Source organism: Chrysemys picta, chromosome 1 (genome assembly GCF_011386835.1).
Source record: "Chrysemys picta bellii isolate R12L10 chromosome 1, ASM1138683v2, whole genome shotgun sequence".
In the NCBI taxonomy this organism is placed as follows: domain Eukaryota; kingdom Metazoa; phylum Chordata; order Testudines; family Emydidae; genus Chrysemys; species Chrysemys picta.
In genome coordinates this window covers 293,317,710-293,338,946 of record NC_088791.1, presented here as the reverse complement: position 1 = coordinate 293,338,946, position 21,237 = coordinate 293,317,710, and the positions used below count along the sequence as shown (strand labels likewise).

Sequence of the window (21,237 nt, the reverse complement as noted above, 5' to 3'; positions counted from 1 at the left end):
TTGAACTCACAACCCTGGGTTTAGCAGGCTATTCCTCCCCCCTCCCATGATACGTCATAGTGTTCCGTGCTTATCTACAATGTTCACATGGGTTCAAAGTTAAGCATAATGTGTTTGCACATTCTTAACTTGATTTAGTAATTTTTATGAATGTATTTAATATATATCATCATGTCTTTTTCTGTAATTCACATTGTTAAATCCATATTTATATCACATTGTTAATGTTGATAATTATAGTTTCAACAGTTCAGAAAATGTTTGTATCTCTGTATGGCTATCTATATCCCTTTAAAAATAGTTTTAAAAATAAAAACCTAAACTATAACATATTCACCCTTTATGTGTGTGATATAGTGATATGGATAATTAGTCTATGTGTGGCATTTGTAGCGTACCCATGACTGTAATATCTAGATGATTATGTATCAAAATACATCTGCCAACAACAGATATATGTTCTGGGTTATTTCTCATTTTCTTTACCGTTCCATATAGTCTTATCAATACATCTTTTTCTGAAGACTCAACAAGCTAATTGAAAAGCTCAACAAGGTTCATTTCCATCTCCACTTAGATAACTCTAGTGTCCTGGACCTATCCAAAATAGGTATCATGCCAGGATATGAAACAGACCACACTGGCAACACTAATGGATGATTGTTTCCTGCCCATAGACAAGGGCTACATATCCAAATTGATATTGCTGGACTCCTCCGCAACACCTCTATGGTTAAACATGGAATGGTGCTGAATCCCATCAGAGCTGTAGCAGAAGTAAGTGACACTGTGCTTAGATGACTTCATTCATTCCTTTCAATCGGCACCCACAAAATCAACATGGGCACTGGATTTACAGCCCTCAGGCCCCTCACTTGTGGAGTTTTACAAGGAGCTGTCATCAGTACACAGCTGATGTTCGTCATCTTCTCGTTAGATGAAAACACCACCAAACTGTCCAAGCCCTGGTCTACACTATGAGTTTAGGTTGAATTTAGCAGCGTTAGATCGATTTAACTCTGCACCCGTCCACATGATGAAGCCATTTTTGTCGACTTAAAGGGCTCTTAAAATCAATTTCTGTACTCCTCCCCAATGAGGGGATTAGCACTGAAATCGACATCGCTGGGTTGAATTTGGGGTAGTGTGGACGCAATTCGATGGTATTGGCTTCCGGGAGCTATCCCAGACTGCTCCATTGTCACCACTGTGGACAGCACTCTCAAATCAGATGCACTGGCCAGAAAGACAGGAAAAGTCCCGCAAACTTTTGAATTTCATTTCCTGTTTGGCCAGCGTGGCAAGCTGATCAGCACAGGTGACCGTGCAGAGCTCATCAGCAGAGGTGACCATGGAGTCCCAGAATCGGAAAAGAGCTCCAGCATGGACTGAACAGGAGGTACTGGATCTGACCGCTGTATGGGGAGACAAATCCGTGCTATCAGAACTCGGTTCCAAAAGACGAAATGCCAAAATATTTGAAAAAATCTCCAAGGGAATGAAGGACAGAGGCTATAACAGGGACCCGCAATAATGCCGCATGAAACTTAAGAAGCTCAGGCAAGCCTAACAAAAAACCAAAGAGGCAAACAGCCGCTCTGGGTCAGATCCCCAGACATGCTGCTTCTATGATGAGCTGCATGCAATTCTAGGGGAGGCCCCTACAACTACCCCACCCCTGTTCGTGAACTCCTGCAAGGGGGTGTCTCACGCAACAGGGATGAGGATTTTGGGGACGAGGAAGATGATGAGGAGGAGGAGGGTAGTGCACAGCAGGCAAGCGGAGAAACCGTTCTCCTCGACAGCCAGAAACTGTTTATCACCTTGGAGACAATACCCTCCCAACCCTTCAAGACGGGCTCCCGGACCTTGAAGGCGGAGAAGGTACCTCTGGTGAGTGTACCTTTGTAAATATAATACATGGTTTAAAAGCAAGCATGTTTAATGATTAATTTGCCCTGAAGACTTTGGGATGCATTCGCGGCCAGTACAGCTACTGGAATGCATTCAAGCAACATCCGTTCTTTATCTCCCTGTGTTATTCTCGGGAGAGTGATATCATTCATGGTCACCTGGTTGAAATAGGGGAATTTTATTAACGGGACATTCAGAAGTGGCCGTTCCTGCTGGGCTGTGTGCCTGTAGCTGAAAAGAAATCATCCCCGCTGTTAGCCACGTGGTGGGGGGAGGGATGAAGCGATCATCTCAGATAATTGGGTGTGTGGGGGGGGTTAGTTGGGTTTGTGCTGCATGTTAACCCGAAACCGCAATCCCTCCTTTTAAATGGCCAACCCATTTTAAATGGCCAACCCAACGGGTGCTTGGTATGGGAAATGAGGGCGCTGCTGTTGAAACCATTCCCACATGTTATGAAGTTTAAAGAAGCCAAAAGACTGTGGCTTACTATGGCTGCTTGCAAGCCAAATTCAGCTTCCTGGCCCTGGCAGGCCCTCAATATAAGAGGCAAAATGCAACCTTGTACCTAAAGCACATGTGCTATGTAATGTTAACAGCTTAGTTCACCGTGAAAGAGTCTACCCATTTATTGCCCGTTGTTCTCTAAAAATGTGTCTTTTTAAATATAACTCTGTTTTTCTCCGACAGAATATTGGTTTCGTTGAGGTCTGAGCGAGTCAGTAAACTGCGCAAGTGCACTTTTAAACGTCCAAATGCACATTCTACCACCATTCTGCACTTGCTTAGCCTACAGTTGAACAGCTCCTGATTACTGTCCAGGCTGCCTGTGTATGGCTTCATGAGCCATGGCATTAAGGGGTAGGCTGCGTCCCCAAGGATAAATGTAGGCATTTCAACATCCCCAATGGTTATTTTCTGGTCTGGAAAGTAAGTCCCTTGCTGCAGCTGTTCGGACAGACCAGAGTTCCTGAAGATGCGAGTGTCATGTACCTTTCCCAGACACGTTGATGTTGGTGAAACGTCCCTTGTGATCCACCAGTGCTTGCAGCACCATTGAAAAGTACCCCTTTCGGTTTATGTACTGGCTGCCAAGGTGGTCCAGTCTCAAGATAGGGATATGAATTCCGCGTATCGCCTCACCACAGTTAGGGAATCCCATTGCGGCAAAGCCATCCACTATGACCTGCACATTTCCCAGAGTCACTAACCTTGATAGCAACAGCTCAGTGATTGCATTGGCTACTTGGATCACAGCAGCCCCCACAGTAGATTTGCCCACTCCAAATTGATTCCCGACTCACCGGTAGCTGTCTGGCGTTGCAAGCTTCCAGAAGGCTATCACCACTCGCTTGTGAACTGTGAGAGCTGCTCTCATCTTGGTATTCTTGCGCTTCAGGGCAGGGGAAAGTAAGTCACAAAGTTCCATGAAAGTGCCCTTACGCATGTGAAAGTTTTGCAGATGCTGGGAATCATCCCAGACCTGCAACACGATGTGGTCCCACCAGTCTGTGCTTGTTTCCCAGGCCCAGAATCAGCATTCCACGGCATGAGCCTGCCCCATTGCCACCAGGATGTCCAAATTGCTGGGACCCGTGCTTTGAGAGAAGTCTGTGTCCGTGTCCTCATCACTTTCGTCACCGCGCTGCCATCACCTCCTTGCCTGCTTTTGCAGGTTCTGGTTCTGCACATACTGTAGGATAATGCGCGAGATGTTTACAATGCTCCTAACTGCCGCGGTGATCTGAGCGGGCTCCATGCTTGCCGTGGTATGGTGTCTGCAGCAGAGCAGGAGAGCAGAGTGGCAGTGGAAGCGGTGGTTGGAAGACCAGTTTGGCAGACCTACTGCACCATCTGCTGCCAGGTCACAACAGTGGCGGTGTCCGTTAGCTGAACTGAGCAGGCTGCACGCTTGCCGTGGTATAGTGAGACAGGAGGAGAGTAGAGTTGCAGTGGAAGCGGCGGATGACGACGGTCATATAGAGGACCTGCGAGACCACCAGGAGACCAGGAGAGCAGAGCGGCAGCGGAAGCGGTGGTTGGAGGACCAGTTTTTCTGACCTATTGCACCATCTGTGGCCAGAGCAGGAGAGCAGAGTGGCAGCGGAAGTGGTTGTTCAATGACGACGGTTAGCAGTCCTACTGCACCATCTGCTGAAAGCAGTATGGCGCCTGCACGGAAAAAAGGTGCGAAACGATTGTCTGACATTGTTTTCACGGAGGGAGGGGCGACTGACGACGAAGCCAAAACCACCCGCAACAATGTTTTTGCACCATCAGGCATTGGGAACTCAACCCAGAATTCCGATGGGCGGCGGAGACTGTGGGAACTGTGGGATAGCTACCCACAGTGCAACGCTCCGAAAGTTGACACTAGTGGACGCACTCAGCCGACTTAATGCGCTTAGTGGGGACACACACAATCGACTGTATAAAATTGCTTCCTAAAAAATCGACTTCTATAAATTCAACCTAATTTCATAGTGTAGACATACCACAAGAGCCTGGTCAAGATTACCAGCTGTATGAAGACCATATGGCTGAAACTGAATCCAGGAAAGACTGAGGAGGTACTGTAAGATAGAAGTGCTTTGAAGAACTCATTATCTCCATAATACTGTCCTTGATTATCCATTTTTAAAAAAGGTCTAATTTTTAGTAATCTGGTCCGGTGGGAGTGAAACAAAGTGTTAAACACAAGAAGAAAAACATTCTTATCTGGTAATAGATAGATTGGTAGGGTGATCTTAATCCAGTTGAAAACAGAAAGGCAAAACTTAAGGTTTGGGAAATCTGTTACTGTGGCCAAAGAGATACTGTAGCCCATGTGAGAAAGAGACCCTGTGTATCTGTTAAACAGGTTTGGTGTGGTACTGGCCAGCAAAATAAAGTAGAACCTCCAAAAGGAAAATAAAATGTCAAGTTCTCACTTTGTGAGTAAATGATTAACTTGCTGTTATATCCCCAAGCTGTTCACAATGATGAAATAAAGACAACTAGAAAAGAAATATAAAACACCTATTTGCCATTACTGTATGAGTGAAACATAAGCATAGCACATTGTACTGTATTATGGCATATCCACTGAATTTCTTTGTTGGAAGTTGCAAGGGGGTTAGCTACAAGACCCTAGTTCACAGTCAAATACATGCAGATGTCATGGCTGGGAAATGTTTGCAACACTGCAATCCATAATAACAACTCCTAGCATTCATATAATGTTTTCCTTCTTCAGTGTGCTTTACAAACATAACTAATGCATCCTCACAAAACCCCTGTGAGGCATGCAGGTGTTTCAGTCTCAATTTAACAGCTAGGGAAGCTGAACCTCAGAAGTTAAATGACTTGCCCAAAGCCACAGAGAAAGCCATTGTGGACCTAAGCCAAAGCTCACTGAAATCAACAAGAATCTTTCATTAACTTCATTGAGCTTTGGATCAGGCCCCGTGAGAAGTGAAATTAGTTTTCAGGAGCTCCTGACTATGCCTCTGTCTCACCACATGCACCTATCAGGGGACAGAGATGCCAGGGCATGTTGAAATATAGTACAGAAGTATTGGCCCTATGCAACCTTTATACATCCTACATGAGTACAACCAGATGGTAGTGTTTTCCACTGGCTTCTAGAAAGCCCCTGAGAGATGCATTAGCAGCATGGAGAACTTTGCCTGATTCCCTGCATCTTTCAGAATGTGTTGGTCCCTCTCTGGATGCTGCATATAGTTACCTATCTGGGTGTGACATGATAGAAGGTATCACATTCAGTACTATGCAATTTTACTTTTTGTTTGTGATGGAACTATCCAGGCACTTCTGGTAGCAAGTTGTAAGGATGGGCTTCTATCCACCGCAGGCTGCTTTTGGGAGATCATGGCCTGCTGTGACTGTCAGCAGTGTGACTTTTAAAAATGCGAGTGAGAAAATTAGAATCGCCTAAGGACTCATGTGAGTTGCATCCCGTCCTTTCACCTCTGAGTTTATCTCACAGCACTCCCGAAACATGAATGTTTAATATGGCAGCCACTGCCTCCCATGAAATAAATGGCAGCTGTGGAGTTTCAAAGCATAATCTGGAAGCAATGTACATGCCTCTATATTAAAAAAAAAGAAAGAAAAAGGGAAAAAATTCACACCCAGAGCAAATCCTTTTTCATAAGCCCACTTATTAGAAAAAAGTAATGTAATATCATGAGCTTTCATTAATACTAGTCTTCAATAAGCCTAGAGCAAATTCTTGCTTGCTGTGTGCTTGCTATAAAACAGAATGGCTTGAAAGCAGAACATAGTCAGTGTTGGGGCAATCGGGACTAGAGAGTATTTCTACTGGCATAGCAGTTCTCAGCCAGAGCATTTTTGACTTTTGGTTTTTTGTTATGTGAATTTGGTAAAAGAGGATTACTGGTATTTCAGCAAGTAATAATACAGAGATCATATTTAGCACTTTGCAGAGTGCTTTACACCTACAAAGTGCTAAACACACTTGAGTTAATCTTTGCAGGTAGAAAGTGTTATTATACTTGTTTTATAGCTGCAGAGCAGTTAGTACACTTGTCCAGGGCCACACAGCATATCAGTGCCGGACCGAGGAATTACAATTGAGGATTTCCAGGTTCTTGGGTCTATGCGTGGACCAATCATCATGCTGCCTCATAACAAGGTGTAGTTCAAGTTTGCCAATTTGTACTCTCAAAAAAAGACAGTTTCTCTCTTTGTCCAAAGCACACTCCCAAGCTGCTGAACTAACTCCTGACTTTGCATGCACCATTAAATACTTCGCAATTGCTATCCAGAAAGCTCTGCAGAAAACCTGTGGACAACCCAAGTAACTCACTTTTCTTTTAAATAATTGATGACATCAAATAGCAGCAGTGTTGTGCCAACAAAGAGATCGCTCTCTCAAAATATTTTATTTATTGTGCCTCAAGAAACCAAAAAACATGTTTCTAACAAATGAGAATTTAAAAAACTGACTTCATGTTCATCTAAAACATCTGCTTATTCTAATTCAGGATGCCACAGGTTTGGTGCTATAAAATCCAACTAAATTTCAGATTTAAACAATACGTATGTAATGTTTGGCAAAGAGATGTATGAAGGGTGTATGAAAACCAAATATGCCTTTCATATGAATTTACTTAAGGGAACTATAAATATGTATTTAATAATAGGTGTGTTTAAGAGAATTTACTAAACCAGCTAAATACCAGCTTGAGAATAAGTTAATTCTCAGCTTCAAACAAGATCTTATTAGGTGCAGTACCAACTTTAGTTTCCAAGAAAAAAACATTTGGAATTTTTGTCAGGCCAGACTTATATAAAACACACTTAGAAGTGGAGCTTTTTCCATGGTGTTCATAAATCAAGGTCTCTTATGTGAGAAGACTAAGTTTTGTTAAAACTGACAATTAGATATAGAGGGCATATCAGTGTTAAATGATATTCTTCCCACATTCTGGGTCAGAAGGCAGTGTAAACATCACACTGGCATTATAAAACAGAAAATTGCATTCTAGATAATAACAGAGCTTGATGGTGCATGGTTTTACACGTTAATGTGCTGTGTTGCACTCAGTCATATTAATATTTTAAATGATATAACATTTCCTCCTTTATGCATAGTTTTAATTTGTTTTCAGTGGGCTGGATGGCTGAAATGCAGCCTTTTTTTTTTTCTTTTTCCTTTTTTTATCCAGTGATACCTAGAAAAAAAGCCTAGAGCAAAACGGTCTGTGCAGGAAAATGGAAACAAGAAGTAGTTTCAAGATTTATAAGCCACGGTTTTATGTGATGTATTTACAGATTCAATCTGTGTACCAGGCTTTGATCCAAGCCTCAGCATGATGACTGGAATAACTCCAATTAACCCGATGATACCAGGCATGGGGTTAGTACCGCCGCCACCACCAACAGATGTGCCTGTAGTCAAAGAAATAATTCACTGCAAAAGCTGTACACTCTTCCCTCCAAACCCAAGTAAGTGGATCTGATGAAAGAATGCTTATCAATCTTGTTTTCTTAAAGTTTTGCATAAAATGTTTCTAGGTGCCAAACAGTATTTGAGCACATTTTCTTTATAAATACAAAACCACAGTGGCATGCATGCAAGAAATAGAACTGATTTAATAAAGTTAATAATTTTTGGATATGCGCTGGTAACTAAAATGTTTCCAACCAAATTGTATGTAAGTGTTGCGTGTATGCAGTGTGGTAGAATATTAGAACATGTTCATTTATCTTTACAAATACAAGGGCAAACATAGGAATACGTTGTATAAGAAAAGAAAGTGGATTAATCTAACAAAGCTGAAGGAGACTGGAAGTCTCACTTAGTTTTAATAAGCCATTCCCCTCTGTATTTCTTTTTCATTTCTATGTCACTCATTCAAATCCAGCACAAGTCAGTAGTGATGGAAAATTGTCACTGTTTGATGGTTATTCACTGGCCCTTATGAACTGAGTGTGATGCTCTTAGTCTAGTTCCCATGATCAGATGTTCACATCACAAAAACAGCACACAGATGAGGCACCATTGTTGACAGTCTGAGAAGAGAGACTTCAGTGAGAATGAGCATGAAGACTCACCTATTGCCTCACCCCCTAGAGGGGTTCCCTCTGAGTTGTGGGGAAGGTGGGTTGGTAAGGAGATACTGGGAAGCTTACACAACGGTCATCCACTGTGTACCTCTTCTTGGGTAGACTGTGCAAAGTGCCCTCTGGCTGTAGTAAGTGGTGATGAGCTGAGCTGCCCGCAGAGAGCACTTGGGAACTCCCCAGGGTACAGAAGGAATGTCATGGCATATGGCATAGTCGCCCCAGGCTGGTGGCCAAATCTGGGGCTTGACATGTAGAGAGGGCAAATCTACAGCTCCATCTTCCTGCCCTTTTAAAGCACCATGTTTGCCCTGGGAAGCAGTCCCTATGCTCCCTTGAGTGCAGGGACTGGAATCTTGCATGGGCTGTGCAAATGAAAGATGGACTCTTCCCACTGAGCAAGGCAGAATCTTGTGACTAAATCAAAGGACTTCAGTTCCTAGGGTCATCAGTTGGTGCCTTTCACCAGCACCATGGGGAAAAAAGAAAGGGAGGCAAACAGAATTTTGCTCTGTGTTTGTACAGTGCCTAGCCCATTGTTTAAGCAAACAGACTGGGTTTCAAAAACAATTAAAAGACTAACCTCACTCACTGTATTTAAGTGTCAAATAACTAATTCATATTAATCAATGTTGGCTTGTAACTGTTTTTCCCCCCCAGAAAAGTGCTCTAATAATCTACATATAAACAAGGTGAAACATTATGACAATGTACACTCTATCTTTTATAGAGCCTCCAAAAATTTGCTAATTTAAATGTAAATGATATATTTTTTTTAAAGTCACTTCATCCTGTGGTGTTTCACAGCCAAATGAGTATTCTGTGTGCTGTTAGGTTATCCTTCCCTTGCTCTAGTCTCTGTTCTATTATCTGGCAACAAGACAAAGTAGATAACCGGCAGAGGGTTTTCATCATGTTGTCATTTCATCGTGTTTCCCACTCTGTTTTGCTGTTTGCTATGCTTCTGTATTACAAAAGAGAAATGAAATTATGCTAAGACTGGGTAACATCTTCAAACCTGAGTGCCTGAAGTTAGGCTCCCGTGTCCATATGCAGGCACCTAAACAAATGTGGCCTGATTTTCATCACCCATCGATTTGAGTTGGTGTTGTGTAAAAAATTAGAGATGACGAGCCAGGGTGGCTGAGTTCAGACCCAGCTCAGATTTATACTAGAGTTTAGGGTTTGTGTCTGAGGTCATGTCAGCACTAAGGTTCCTCTCATCCAAAATATCACAGACTTTTCTTGTGGGATTTCAATTGAATCCAAGTAGGAAAATAGACCCCTTTGGGTTCTGGATCTGACCTGGACAGCAAATCATAATGGCAGGGATTTGACTCTGAAACCAACAATCAAAATTGGAAATAGTGCCAATTCAGGGATCCAGTTTTGGCCAGTCCCTAAAATATTTAATTGTCCCTGACCCCAACCCCCTCCCAAATAAATTGCTATTCAGAATAATTTTTAGTGCATAAAATTGATTATTGGGATGATTGGGATGAATGGATAAAAAGACAAAGCCTTGTGTTCCAGTGTGATTTTTGTTTTTACTTAGATCTTCCACCACCTTCCACGAGAGAGAGACCTCCTGGGTGTAAGACTGTGTTTGTTGGCGGTTTACCAGAAAATGCTACTGAGGAAATTATTCAGGAAGTCTTTGAGCAGTGTGGAGATATTACAGCTATTCGGAAAAGCAAGAAGAATTTTTGTCACATTCGTTTTGCAGAGGAGTTCATGGTTGATAAAGCCATTTACCTTTCTGGTACTTCACATTCTTTAATGGATTTTCTGTGCTTCTCATTTGTATTTTATGATGCTAATGTGTGCTTATTTTCTTAGCCTTTATCTGAGCGAGTGTGGCTTGAGCTCAGCAGCTTTGGCTAGGAGTGGCAACGGTGTAATTCCACATTTTCCTGTGCTCACCAAGACTAGTGTGTGATTCTGTGAATTTTACCTACCCCGGAGCAATTTCCCACCATCCCTGACAATTATTTTCGGTTTTATGCAGGTTTATATGGTTTTTATTCATACGTTGGGGTGGGGAGGGGGGGAGTGGAGGGCCCTGGGCCAGGATTGCTGCAATACTTCAGTGCCAGTTTCTGTGACAAGCTCTGAAAGTTTCACAGGCATATTTTTATGCATTCTGCAGTGTGGCCTGAAAGGATTCTACCTTCATAAGCACATTATAGGTCTGATTCTGATACCCATACACATACAGAGTAAGACCTTTCTCCACAAAAAGTCCCATTGACTTTGATGGGAATATCTGTTCAATAGAGTACTACTCCTCATGAGAAAATCTGACCTAGTATAGTGTTGGGGATGTTCCTTAAGATCTCCACCAACTACCATTTTTTAAAACAAAAATCAAGTTTCATGCCTTTAAACTTGGGTGAATGTTAAATTGTGACATGGAAAAACCTCATTTACAAAGAGGCAGCCACTCTTTCTTTTAAAAAAAGTATTATTATTATTATGATGATGATGATGATTTTATTTTGAATTTCCTGTCTTTGGAGCTCAGGGAGGTGAAATCATTTTTTTAAGGAAATTTTAAAAGCTAGATCAGAATCAAAGTCCAGCTAGTTCAGCTAGTTCAGTATCCTGTCTCTGACAGTGACTGACACCAGATCCTTCAGAGGATGGTTACAGGAATCCTGAGGAGGCAGATATGAGATAACTTGACCCCAAAGAAAGTTTCCTTCTGACCTCTAATTGCCTTAAATGCTGAAACATGAGGTCTGCTGATTATTATATATGCAATGTATTACTTCCAATTTTGCCAGTTTCTTTTTGATAATGTATTATAGTTAGGGGACAATCAGGAAAGAGAGCAGCGGTGGAAGTTAAACTCCCTTTCTGCTCCCCTTTCCCCTCATTCTGTGCAGGTTTATTTCCAAGCTCCCATGACTTTCTCCTTCCTGACTCTCCCCTTCATTCTTCATTCCATCCTTCCCCCTCCCTCTTTGTTCACTCTTCCTTTTCACTGCTGCTTGCATAACTCTCCTCTTTACTCTCCCACCTCTGCTTTCTTCTGTTTTCCTTTCCTCCCTATCTCCATATTCTTCTCTCTCCTTCTCTTCCTCTTTCTTCGTTCCATTTGTTCCTCTGGCGGACTTTTTACCTAGTGTCTCCAGCCACACTAAAGAAGGGACAGTGGGTTGGGAGTGAGGGATAGAGAAAAAGAAACAGGTGAGCATTGCTTCCATAATCAGCTAACTTGTGCTGTCAGCCCTAATTTCCATGGAATTCTGCAGTAAACTCAGGGCCTTGACTGTTTTCCAGCACTGCAGAGAACACAGATTATGCACTAGAGGCAGGTTTTAATTGTACTGAATGACTGTGTTTTTCTAACTGATCTTTATAGTGTTTTGAAACATAATGCATTTGGAAATGGTAGAAGAAAAACATACAGTTAAAGCAATTTCCCAAGCCTATAATATACAAAAGAGACCTACAAATAGAAGGTATAATTTATTATAACTTCACTATACTTGTTATATGAGGGAAAACCATGCCTTTGATAATGATGAGTTAGTCTGTCTAATCGGTTTTATCTGTCTATCCAATCTAATCTAATCTATCTAGGTATTTATCCCATGCTTAGTTCCATAGTACCTTATGCAATTATAAAATCCATTAAGCAGTCTAATGGCTAGTTCTTTCCCTTCTAACTCCAAATGGATGTTTGGGGGGTTGGGAGGAGGCATTATGTTGGCTTTTGATTGCAGTACTGCTAAGCTGGAGACGCGTACATTCTGCTCTGAAGGTTGTGCAGTTCGCTGCCATTCTGATCTGTTATGGAAGTGAATTCCAAATAGCCATGACCAGCTGATGAGAAAGTTCTGCTTCCTGCCCTCGTATGTTTCACCCTCATGACTGGGCTGGTTCCATAGCTCGTGAAACTCTAAGCAGTCATGGACACAAAGAGCGGGACAATATCTTAGGTTGCCAGTGCCCGGCCCTGTGGAGAACTTTCAAGATTATGGGCAAAACCTTGAATATGATTTATATCTGCTAATGTGTCCCAGTTTCTGCCCAGTGCTGAGTATCCAGGCAATGTATAATGTCATTTTTAAGCCCCCACTCAATGCTCATGCCCCTAGGCCCTCTCTTTTGGACGTCCGAGTCTAGGCGTGTCTCTCCCTTTATTCAGGGCATTCACTGGCCAGCTTCCTGCTCAGTTACACCCAATCACAAAAGGTAAGTCTTGGAGCATATACTAGATGTGGAACATGGAAAGGCTGTTTTTTATTTTTACAGCATAGTAATTGATTTTTCCTGGTGCTGCTCTTTTAAAGTTAGGCTCCTGGTGAGTGACCAAAATTCCTTCCTCTGTCTGTGTGTGAGAAACAGAGATTTAAAATGACACATCCTGCATGCAGTCAATGCTAGCTGCTGTTCCAAGCACCTAGGTGGGAAGACGTTGTGTGAGTGAAATTCATTGCTCTTCCAGGAGGAGGTCTGAAAAGGGTGTGGGGGGTGCTGTTATCTGTTCAAATACCTTTGAACACTGTTAAGAGCATAAAATAATGGAAGATAGCAGGCGTTCAGACTTCTCTACAACTCACCGCTGCCATGCTGACTGACTTGCAGGGGGCTCTATAAACAAAGCAGAGTCTGACAGACACACACACACACACCACCCAGTGTATGGTCATGCCAGCCACACGCCTATCTGAGTTTATGTCAATCCAGGTACTGCTGAGGCCATTGTACTGTCCCAATAGTCCATTTAAGGACTGCTGAAGTGCCTAGATTGGCTGTGCCTAAGGAGGGCTGCTGTGACATTTTGAAACAGTGGGACTAGTTTTGACATTATGACATGGATGCTCACAAAAACCCTTTGGCTGGTTGGCCAGTGCAGCCAGAGCGGCCGAACAGTCAATCTGATTTTCAGTCATTCATGGATGCACTCAAAACTGGCCGCACTAAAGAGGTCTTTTGAAAATTCTCTTGTGAAGGACACCAAATCTAGGAGTGAAACGCAGATATTCCTGGCTCCCTGTGCTGTGCTCACACTGCACCTTCCTCTCTACACCTTTCTCTCTATCTGCTCCCAAAAGACAGGGCTGCTCTGATAAAATTCAGCTTCCCAATTGCACACTCCAGGTTTTCGTTGGCTTAGGGTGAAACCACCTTTATACCAGCCCTCCCACTTCGCTCCTTTGTCATTGTGAATGGGCAGAGTTTGGACATATGTAAGAATCTTACTCTCTGAAAGGCTCCAAGAGCAAGACTCTTCCACATTTCAATACCCTATCTGCTCATAACAACAGAGACAAGCAGAACAGAGGGGGCGCATTCACAAGGTCATACAGAGTGAAAAACACAACACAGCTGGGAAATCTAATTTTAGGCTCATGACCCTGGGTACTTTGGCAGTGTCCCTCAGACACGACTGATAAGGTTCTCACAAAATTAGTTAGTTGAGAAATACATGCTGGGAGTCAATCGATTTGTCTGACATTTATCATGGTTACAGAGCTAGCTGCACTACAGACCTCTTCTTATGCCTCTCTGAGTGCATCCCCCACTAGTAGAAGGCCTCAGACCTCTACCTCCCTGGAGTGAACTCACACCATTCTCCCACTCGCAGACCAGGTCTTTGGTTACAGCAGCCGGGGAGTCCTTACCCCCAACAGGTCTGAGTGGGTTCGAGTACCTGTGGTTCTTCCATTTGATATCTTGTGGCCAGTGGGGAATACAGTGACACCAAATGGCTTTCTTAAACTAAAGTATTGTTTAATTTTAACTGTGGGAAAATGGAAAAGTATAGGAGAAGAGTTTAAAACAACAATCTGTACACATGTTTATCTTTCCTAAAGGTTTAGGCAGGCCTATCTTACCCCAGTCTCCTAATCTCTGGGCTCTGGGTGTCAGTTTGTTCTCCAACAGTCTCTCTCTGCCCTGTCCTTGTGGGCTGTTCTTTGTTCCAGGTTTCCTGTGGTTGCAAGATGGAACCCCACTCCCCTTTGCCAAGCTAGACTGGGTGTTAGAGGTAAAACTTCAAAGCAAATATCACCTTCATTGTCTCTTAAGTATCTGAAGCCATTGTCCCCTTTTCTGCATATGTGCAGTCAACCTGTGTTTTAACTAACCCTTTTTAATCTATACAATAACCCCCTTAACAACAATCAGATAGAACATATTATAGCCCTAAGTTAGAAGTGCACTCAGTGTGTCACAGCATTCACCCCTCGCCGTTCAAAGCCCAGGTTTGCCCTTCCCCTTACAAAGCCCAAAGGCTGCGTTGGAACCCTGTGGTATCCAGGAGGGACAGGATCAAACCTGCTCAAGGCACAGGCAGGCAGTGGCTGCTGTTCAAGTTTATGGGAAGAAAAACAGCTTCTGCCTTTTCATGCGCCGTACACAGGAGTCCCCAGTCATTGGGTCTTCATAAATGCATCGAGACAGATTAATAGAGTGACTTACTTTAGGGACAGCCTAACCAGAGCCAGCGTGGAGCTCAGCTACCCAGCATGTAAAGGATCCAGAGGCCCCTATTGGGCTGTTCCCCTCATACCCTCATGAGCAGGGTTATTACAAGGGTGGGCATAGTGGGATTTGTGCAATCCTTCTGCAAAATGGCGGATTCTACCTATTTTTCAGTGTCTCCTGTGATTGTATGCACTGTTTACAGCTTTCTGCACTCGCTAAAATTTCCCCTGAAGCACTGGTTAAGAACTAGGAGGATTATTTTAAGATTTTCTTTCAGTCAGGAATGTATAACTTGAGAAAGGATTGTGATGGTTCTCGGGGTATCCAGGGCTTTGAGTCATCTTGATACCTCCTACCTTTAGCCAGAGGGAGTCTTGCCTGTGGTGACTGGGGCTACGTCTACACTACGGGGGGGATCGATTTCAGATACGCAAATTCAGCTACAGGAATAGTGTAGCTGAATTCGACGTATCTGATCCGACTTACCCCGCTGTGAGGATGGCGGCAAATCGACCACCATGGCTCCCCCGCCAACAGCGCTTACTCCTACCTGGGCTGGTGGAGTAAGTGCGTCAATTTGGGGATCGATTATCGCGTCCCAACAAGACGCGATATATCGATCCCCGAGAGATTGATTTCTACCCGCTGATCCGGGCGAGTAGTGAAGACCAGCCCTCGGTGTTAGCTCTATAACACTACCTGCTTTTCAGCCTCTCGAGCATTCCCCTCTGGGCTATACCAGACCTGAGATGTCCATTTCCTGAGTCCCCTTGTGATATCCAGCCCCTGCCACTGGCTGCTCACAGAAATCCCAGATCCTCTGCCCCCACAGAAGCAATGTGGCCCAGTTTACCAGTTTTACCCTAAATCATAGGCGGTGACTCTGTGGGTGACTCTGTGGGAGGCGCTGACTCCTTCCCCACCTCCTTCCCTGAGCACGCCGCGTCCCCGCTCCTCCCCTACTTCCCAGCGCTTCCCACCCAGCTGCCACCAAACAGCTGTTCGGCCACTCCGGGAGGGAGGGGGAGGAGCGGGAACATGGCACGCTCAGAGGAGGAGGCAGGGCCGGGGCAGCGATTTGAGGAAGGAGTCAGAATAGGGGCAGGGAGGGGGCAGAGTTGGGGCAGGGATTTTCAGAAAAGGGTTGGAAAGGGGGGCGGGGAAGAGGCAGGGCCTCATGGAAGGGGTGGAGTTGGGACGGGGACGGGGACAGAGGCAAGTCAAGCACCCACCGGTGGGAGCAGAAGTCAGCGCCTATACCCTAAATCACCACTCCTGTAGAATGCACAGCACTTGTGAGCACTTATAATAAAACGAAAGAAGGTCTATTTAAGAAAGAATACAGGTTCCACTAGAAACAAGAAAGGGTGATGGAAACAATACAAAACAAAATCATAAAATGTGAATAGGGTCTACCCTTCTTAATAGTTACCTTCCTATCTAATACGATAGATTTTCTCCCCGAAGTTCAGTATGTTGCAGAGCTTCACAGGAACCACAGTCCAGTCTTTCATGAAACAGCCCTGCTCAACAAGCCCTGCACTCTCCGTGTTGGGATGGGATATACCAAAATAGTCTTTTGTCTTTATTCACAGATAGGGTGATATTCTGTCTGTTGCAATGTTCCTTTTTACCTTCAAGTTCTCTTTGATGGTTTTCCATTGAATTTTCTGAGATGGGGCAAGATGAACAATACATTACATAATTGGCCAGCCAGGGAGAGGTGACAACTCCCCAGCCACCTTGAATGGGCCATTACCCCAGGACATAAGATCCCCTGGTGGACTCACCTTCACTCCAAGACATTATGGGCAAAATTTTTACTACAGTCATATTATTCCATAAATATTACCCATACACACATCTCTCACAATGATCACAAGTATTGATAAGTTACAAGCTTTCAATAACAACAAGGAGTCCGGTGGCACCTTAAAGACTAACAGATTTATTTGAGCATAAGCTTTCGTGGGTAAAAAACCTCATTTCTTCAGGTTTTTTACCCACGAAAGCTTATGCCCAAATAACTCTGTTAGTCTTTAAGGTGCCACCGGACTCCTTGTTGTTTTTGTGGATACAGACTAACATGGCTACCCCCCTGATACTTGACACCATGCAAAGCTTTCAGTAGAGACCTCCCATGCAACCCTTCATATATTGATACCATGAAAGTGATGTGTTGGGGTAGTGAGTTTGTCAGGGCTGAGACAGGAGCTGCTTTATAAAGAGCAGTGAACCCTTTGCCCATTGTCACCAATAGGCATCTGTACAGTATCCCAAGGATTCTTAGCAAAATAGGACCTATCCTAACAGCTCAGCTTAAGCTGTTGTGCAGTGTTGTCCCAGCGGATTACCTTTCTTCGTTTAGCACCCAGAGGTTCCAATGAAAACCAGGGCCCCATTGTGCATGGTCACTATATTAAGGAGCTTACAATCTGTTAGTTTTAGCAGGTGCAGCATTGACCCACCTATGAATACATAAGACCTTACTGAAGGGACATAACAAGCACCTTTTATACATTGTCTACAACAAGATGCTTCTTCTGATAAACCAGTGTACTCTATTACAATCATTTTCAGACAAAATATTGAGTATAAATGCAGTTCTTCTTAGACTAAATTTGATCATCTATTTATATCTGCTCCCATGCTGTTAGCATATTGTGTTTGTGACTATGAAAGGTCAAAACCTGAGGTCCAGCTTCAATGCAGAGTGTGATGCATTATCCCTGGGGCTGGCAATTTCTATAACACAATTTGCTCATTTATCTCTGGCAGGGATTTTCAAGGCTTTCAATCTTTTGTCCAAATCTTCTGAACCAGAACTAAGCCTGATCCAAACACTCCCAGGGTTGGGGGGGTTCAAAATCCAAACCCAGTCTTGCTGCGCAGTTTTGCAAGTGACCTCTGTGCTTATAAAGGTTTGGAACCTCAAACTGGAATACCCCAAAGTTTGAGGGTGTTCTAAACCTGGATCCAAATTTCGCTGGGTGAGTCTATCCCATCAGCTCAGCTACTGTGGTGTTGTATGCTTTAGAAATATAGAAGGTTGGATGTATATGTAAATGACAATTAAAAGTTTGATATGAGATGGTTGTTAGGAGATCAAGGTGGCTAGATAAAAGCAAATGAACTTTTGATTTCCCCCCCCCCCACTGCCTAAAATGTATAATTAAATAAAAACTGCAACAGTTCTGCTTGTTGCTTTCAGGTTACCGCATGAGATTGGGATCTAGCACAGACAAAAAGGATTCAGGTCGCCTTCATGTTGATTTTGCTCAGGCAAGAGATGACTTTTATGAATGGGAATGCAAACAAAGAATGCTGGCCAGAGAAGAACGTCATAGGCGCAAAATGGAAGAAGACAGACTACGACCTCCCTCTCCTCCGGCAATAATGCATTATTCTGAACACGAAGCTACTTTGCTGGCTGAAAAATTGAAAGGTAATGGACATTTTTTCCTACTGTATTATATTCTAAGAGCAGAAGCCACCCAGATGTAAGAACACTGATAAAGCAAATCCCATCATAATAGTGCTGCTGATTTCTCTCTAATATGCTCTTTTATTTGCCCTCTTCCTTCATCCCTCTGCTGCTGGTGTTGCCACCATTATAATATGTACATACTTTTCAGTGTGTGTCCCTCTGGCATTTTTATTTTACCAATTTAATTTAAACATTCAGAAGTTTTTGGAATGGTTTTTTTCTGCTTTTTTTACATCAAGGTATATAGTACATGAGCAGGGAATCCAACCTAAGCATATGAGATCCACCTTGGATAAGGGGAGTCTTTCATGTGACATACCGTAATCATCCATCTTGGAGAAGTCACTCTTAATGCCACAATTTCTTACATACATTGTTCACATGTAGGGACCAATTCTACAGCTCTTACTCATGTTGAGTAGTACTGGGCTTACGCTGAATTCAACTACTGAACTACTTACGTGAGTATACTGTTCTGTGTGAGTTCTTAGACTGCTCTCATCACTGAGTGCCTTTCAGTAGTTAATTAAGTGCTGTGACTAATATCTGTCACATGTAGTTCAATCTTACATCCTCTCCCCAGGGGAAGAATAGTGTGTGCTGTGTAGTTGTTTGATTTTTATTTTTGTAGGGTTTTTTGTTTCTTTGTTTGTTTGTACACGTGCTGAGTAAGTACTTGTCAAGGTCAGACTTGAAGATTTGGACCCATAATAATTAGTTAACATGTGAATCATGGTAAAGATATAAACATTTTAAAGCAAATGGCTCCTCTCACCTCTCGGTTTGTTTTCCATTAGGCTTCTAGCAACTGGGCTTGGCATCCTTTCCCCAGAGCAGAGGCCAAAAATGTTACCTCTGCAGCGTGCTAGCTCACAAGAAAATGTGATTCTTGCCACTGTCTTCTTCCATTGTAACTATTCAGATTAGACTTGGAATATCTTGCTGTCAACACACTGGCACACTGTGCTAACTATGAAACACACATTTGGAAAGCAGGATAAGAATAGCACACAGTGTGCACCTGCATCTTTGGAGAGTATTGCAGAGACGCACCCTACTGTCTCTGGGAGCGTAGTGCTAGCCACACAGATCTGTATCACAGGTGGATCATGGATACAAATCTAGTTCATGTCTGGAATTAAATGCAGATAACTAGGAAATCACAATGATAGGCGGCATGGTTAAAAATCACACATACAAAACAAAGTCAGGCAATGTAAATGGTAAGGTTCCAACAGCATTGTTAAGCATGACAACCTGTGGGCTAGATGGTGTGTGGCCGCACAAGTGTGGGTGGAAGAGGAGGAGAGCTCACAAGCCTCTCCTCCTTCCATGTCCCTGCAGGAGCTCTCCTCTGCTGAACAAGTATCAAACTGCACCACCTGGGTCAGCTGAAGTAAACACACAGAGTTGGGTTTCATCATTATACTGAAGATATTGATGTCCATGCTTGCTCACTAATCCTTCCCAAGGACTCATAGACACCGTACACAAGAGGGCAGAGGAATAGAATGCTGTGGTACCCCACATGAGAGAGAGCCCCTGGGACAAATAATAAATTGGCTAGTACTACCCTGTGACTTCTTAAAAACAAAGGAATGGAGCAACACAAGAGAAACTTCATCTATCCCTGCTAGAGACCATAGACGCATCACCAGAGCCTCACAATCTATGTATGGTATTGAAAGCAGCTGGCAGAACTAAAATCAGCCTGGATGCTTGATCTTCGTCCAGCTCCAAGAGCTGAGCCAGAGCAACATAACTACTGCAGTTTCCATATGGTATCCAGGCTGGAATCAAGGTTAACTGGGACCAAAGAAATCGTAGGCTCGGGATGTTACCAGATTTGCTTTGCCACAATAGTCTTAACAAATTTTCCCTGAAAAGGGAAGTTCAAAATGAGTCTGTTGTTAGGGAAGATTGTCCTCCGTGAAAGATGGACCGTTGAGCAGAGATCTCACAATTGCTTTCGTAAGGACAGCTGTTACCATGCCCTCCCAAAGCATGGCACTGACACCGTCAATAATGCACCCAGTGCTTCTACCCTAACCTTCATCACACAAGGTTTACAACTGCTGCAGCAGTTCCAGAGCCTCACTGAACAATACTGGCTAAAATTCAAGCAAAGAAATTTGACATCTCCCTCCCCCACCCTCAGATACTGCTCTGCAACCACAGAGGCAGACAGTTTGGTCTGGATCCAAGCATTTTTCTATCATCAAAGTACCCATGGAAATTCCTGACAACAAAGAAAATCTGACTTGATAACTGAGTGGAGACAACCCGGATTCACCAGGCCGTCCACACACAGCCCAGGCTAGTTTTCCTGCTTACATATTTGTAGATTCTATAATGGAGGTTGCAAAAATCTTTCCTTGCCTTATGCACAACCACAGCATAAGACATCCACAAATCATTGTACTCTGCCAGACTTGGCATAAAAATTCTGCCTCCATTATTCCAAACATCTTCCCACTTGTTTCATGTGTTGCGGTTTTTCTGGTGTACCATTGACCACTGAGGAAAAAGTCTGGTAAGAGGGTATAAAAGCTACAGTGTGATTGGCTGAAGACAAAAGTTCATTGTAAAATCCTATCAGGCAAGGTGATAAAGTGAGCTGTTTGACTAAATAGTATTCTATCTCTGTGCCATCTTGAAGTATATTAGTTCCATTAGCCACTGAACTTGGACGGTTAAAACAGATCAGAAGGGGCAACGGTCAGTCTATGACAAGGGTGCCACTTCCACATACACATACACCCCAGTCTCAAAGCCCTGCTTGAACACAAGGTCCAGAAGTTGGC

At 43.4% G+C, this 21,237-nt stretch overlaps 1 protein-coding gene across 22 annotated transcripts in view; it reads left to right on the top strand.

Moving 5' to 3' along the window:
• Nucleotides 1–21,237, top strand: part of ENOX1 (ecto-NOX disulfide-thiol exchanger 1) — a 485,482-nt gene that overhangs the window by 330,995 nt on the left and 133,250 nt on the right. For 21 of the 22 annotated variants that reach the window (XR_010597786.1, XR_006173209.2, XM_042845284.2 and 18 more), the window contains 3 exons: nucleotides 7,714–7,887; nucleotides 10,061–10,267; nucleotides 18,158–18,391. Coding sequence is in view for 20 of the 22 variants with exons in the window: in XM_042845284.2 (XP_042701218.2) it covers nucleotides 7,714–7,887; nucleotides 10,061–10,267; nucleotides 18,158–18,391 (615 nt within the window). In the remaining 2 variants the exon portion in view is untranslated. Of the gene's footprint in view, nucleotides 1–5,767; nucleotides 5,860–7,713; nucleotides 7,888–10,060; nucleotides 10,268–18,157; nucleotides 18,392–21,237 lie in introns of all 22 variants that reach the window. The other variant, XM_005308170.5, reaches the window with a different exon arrangement.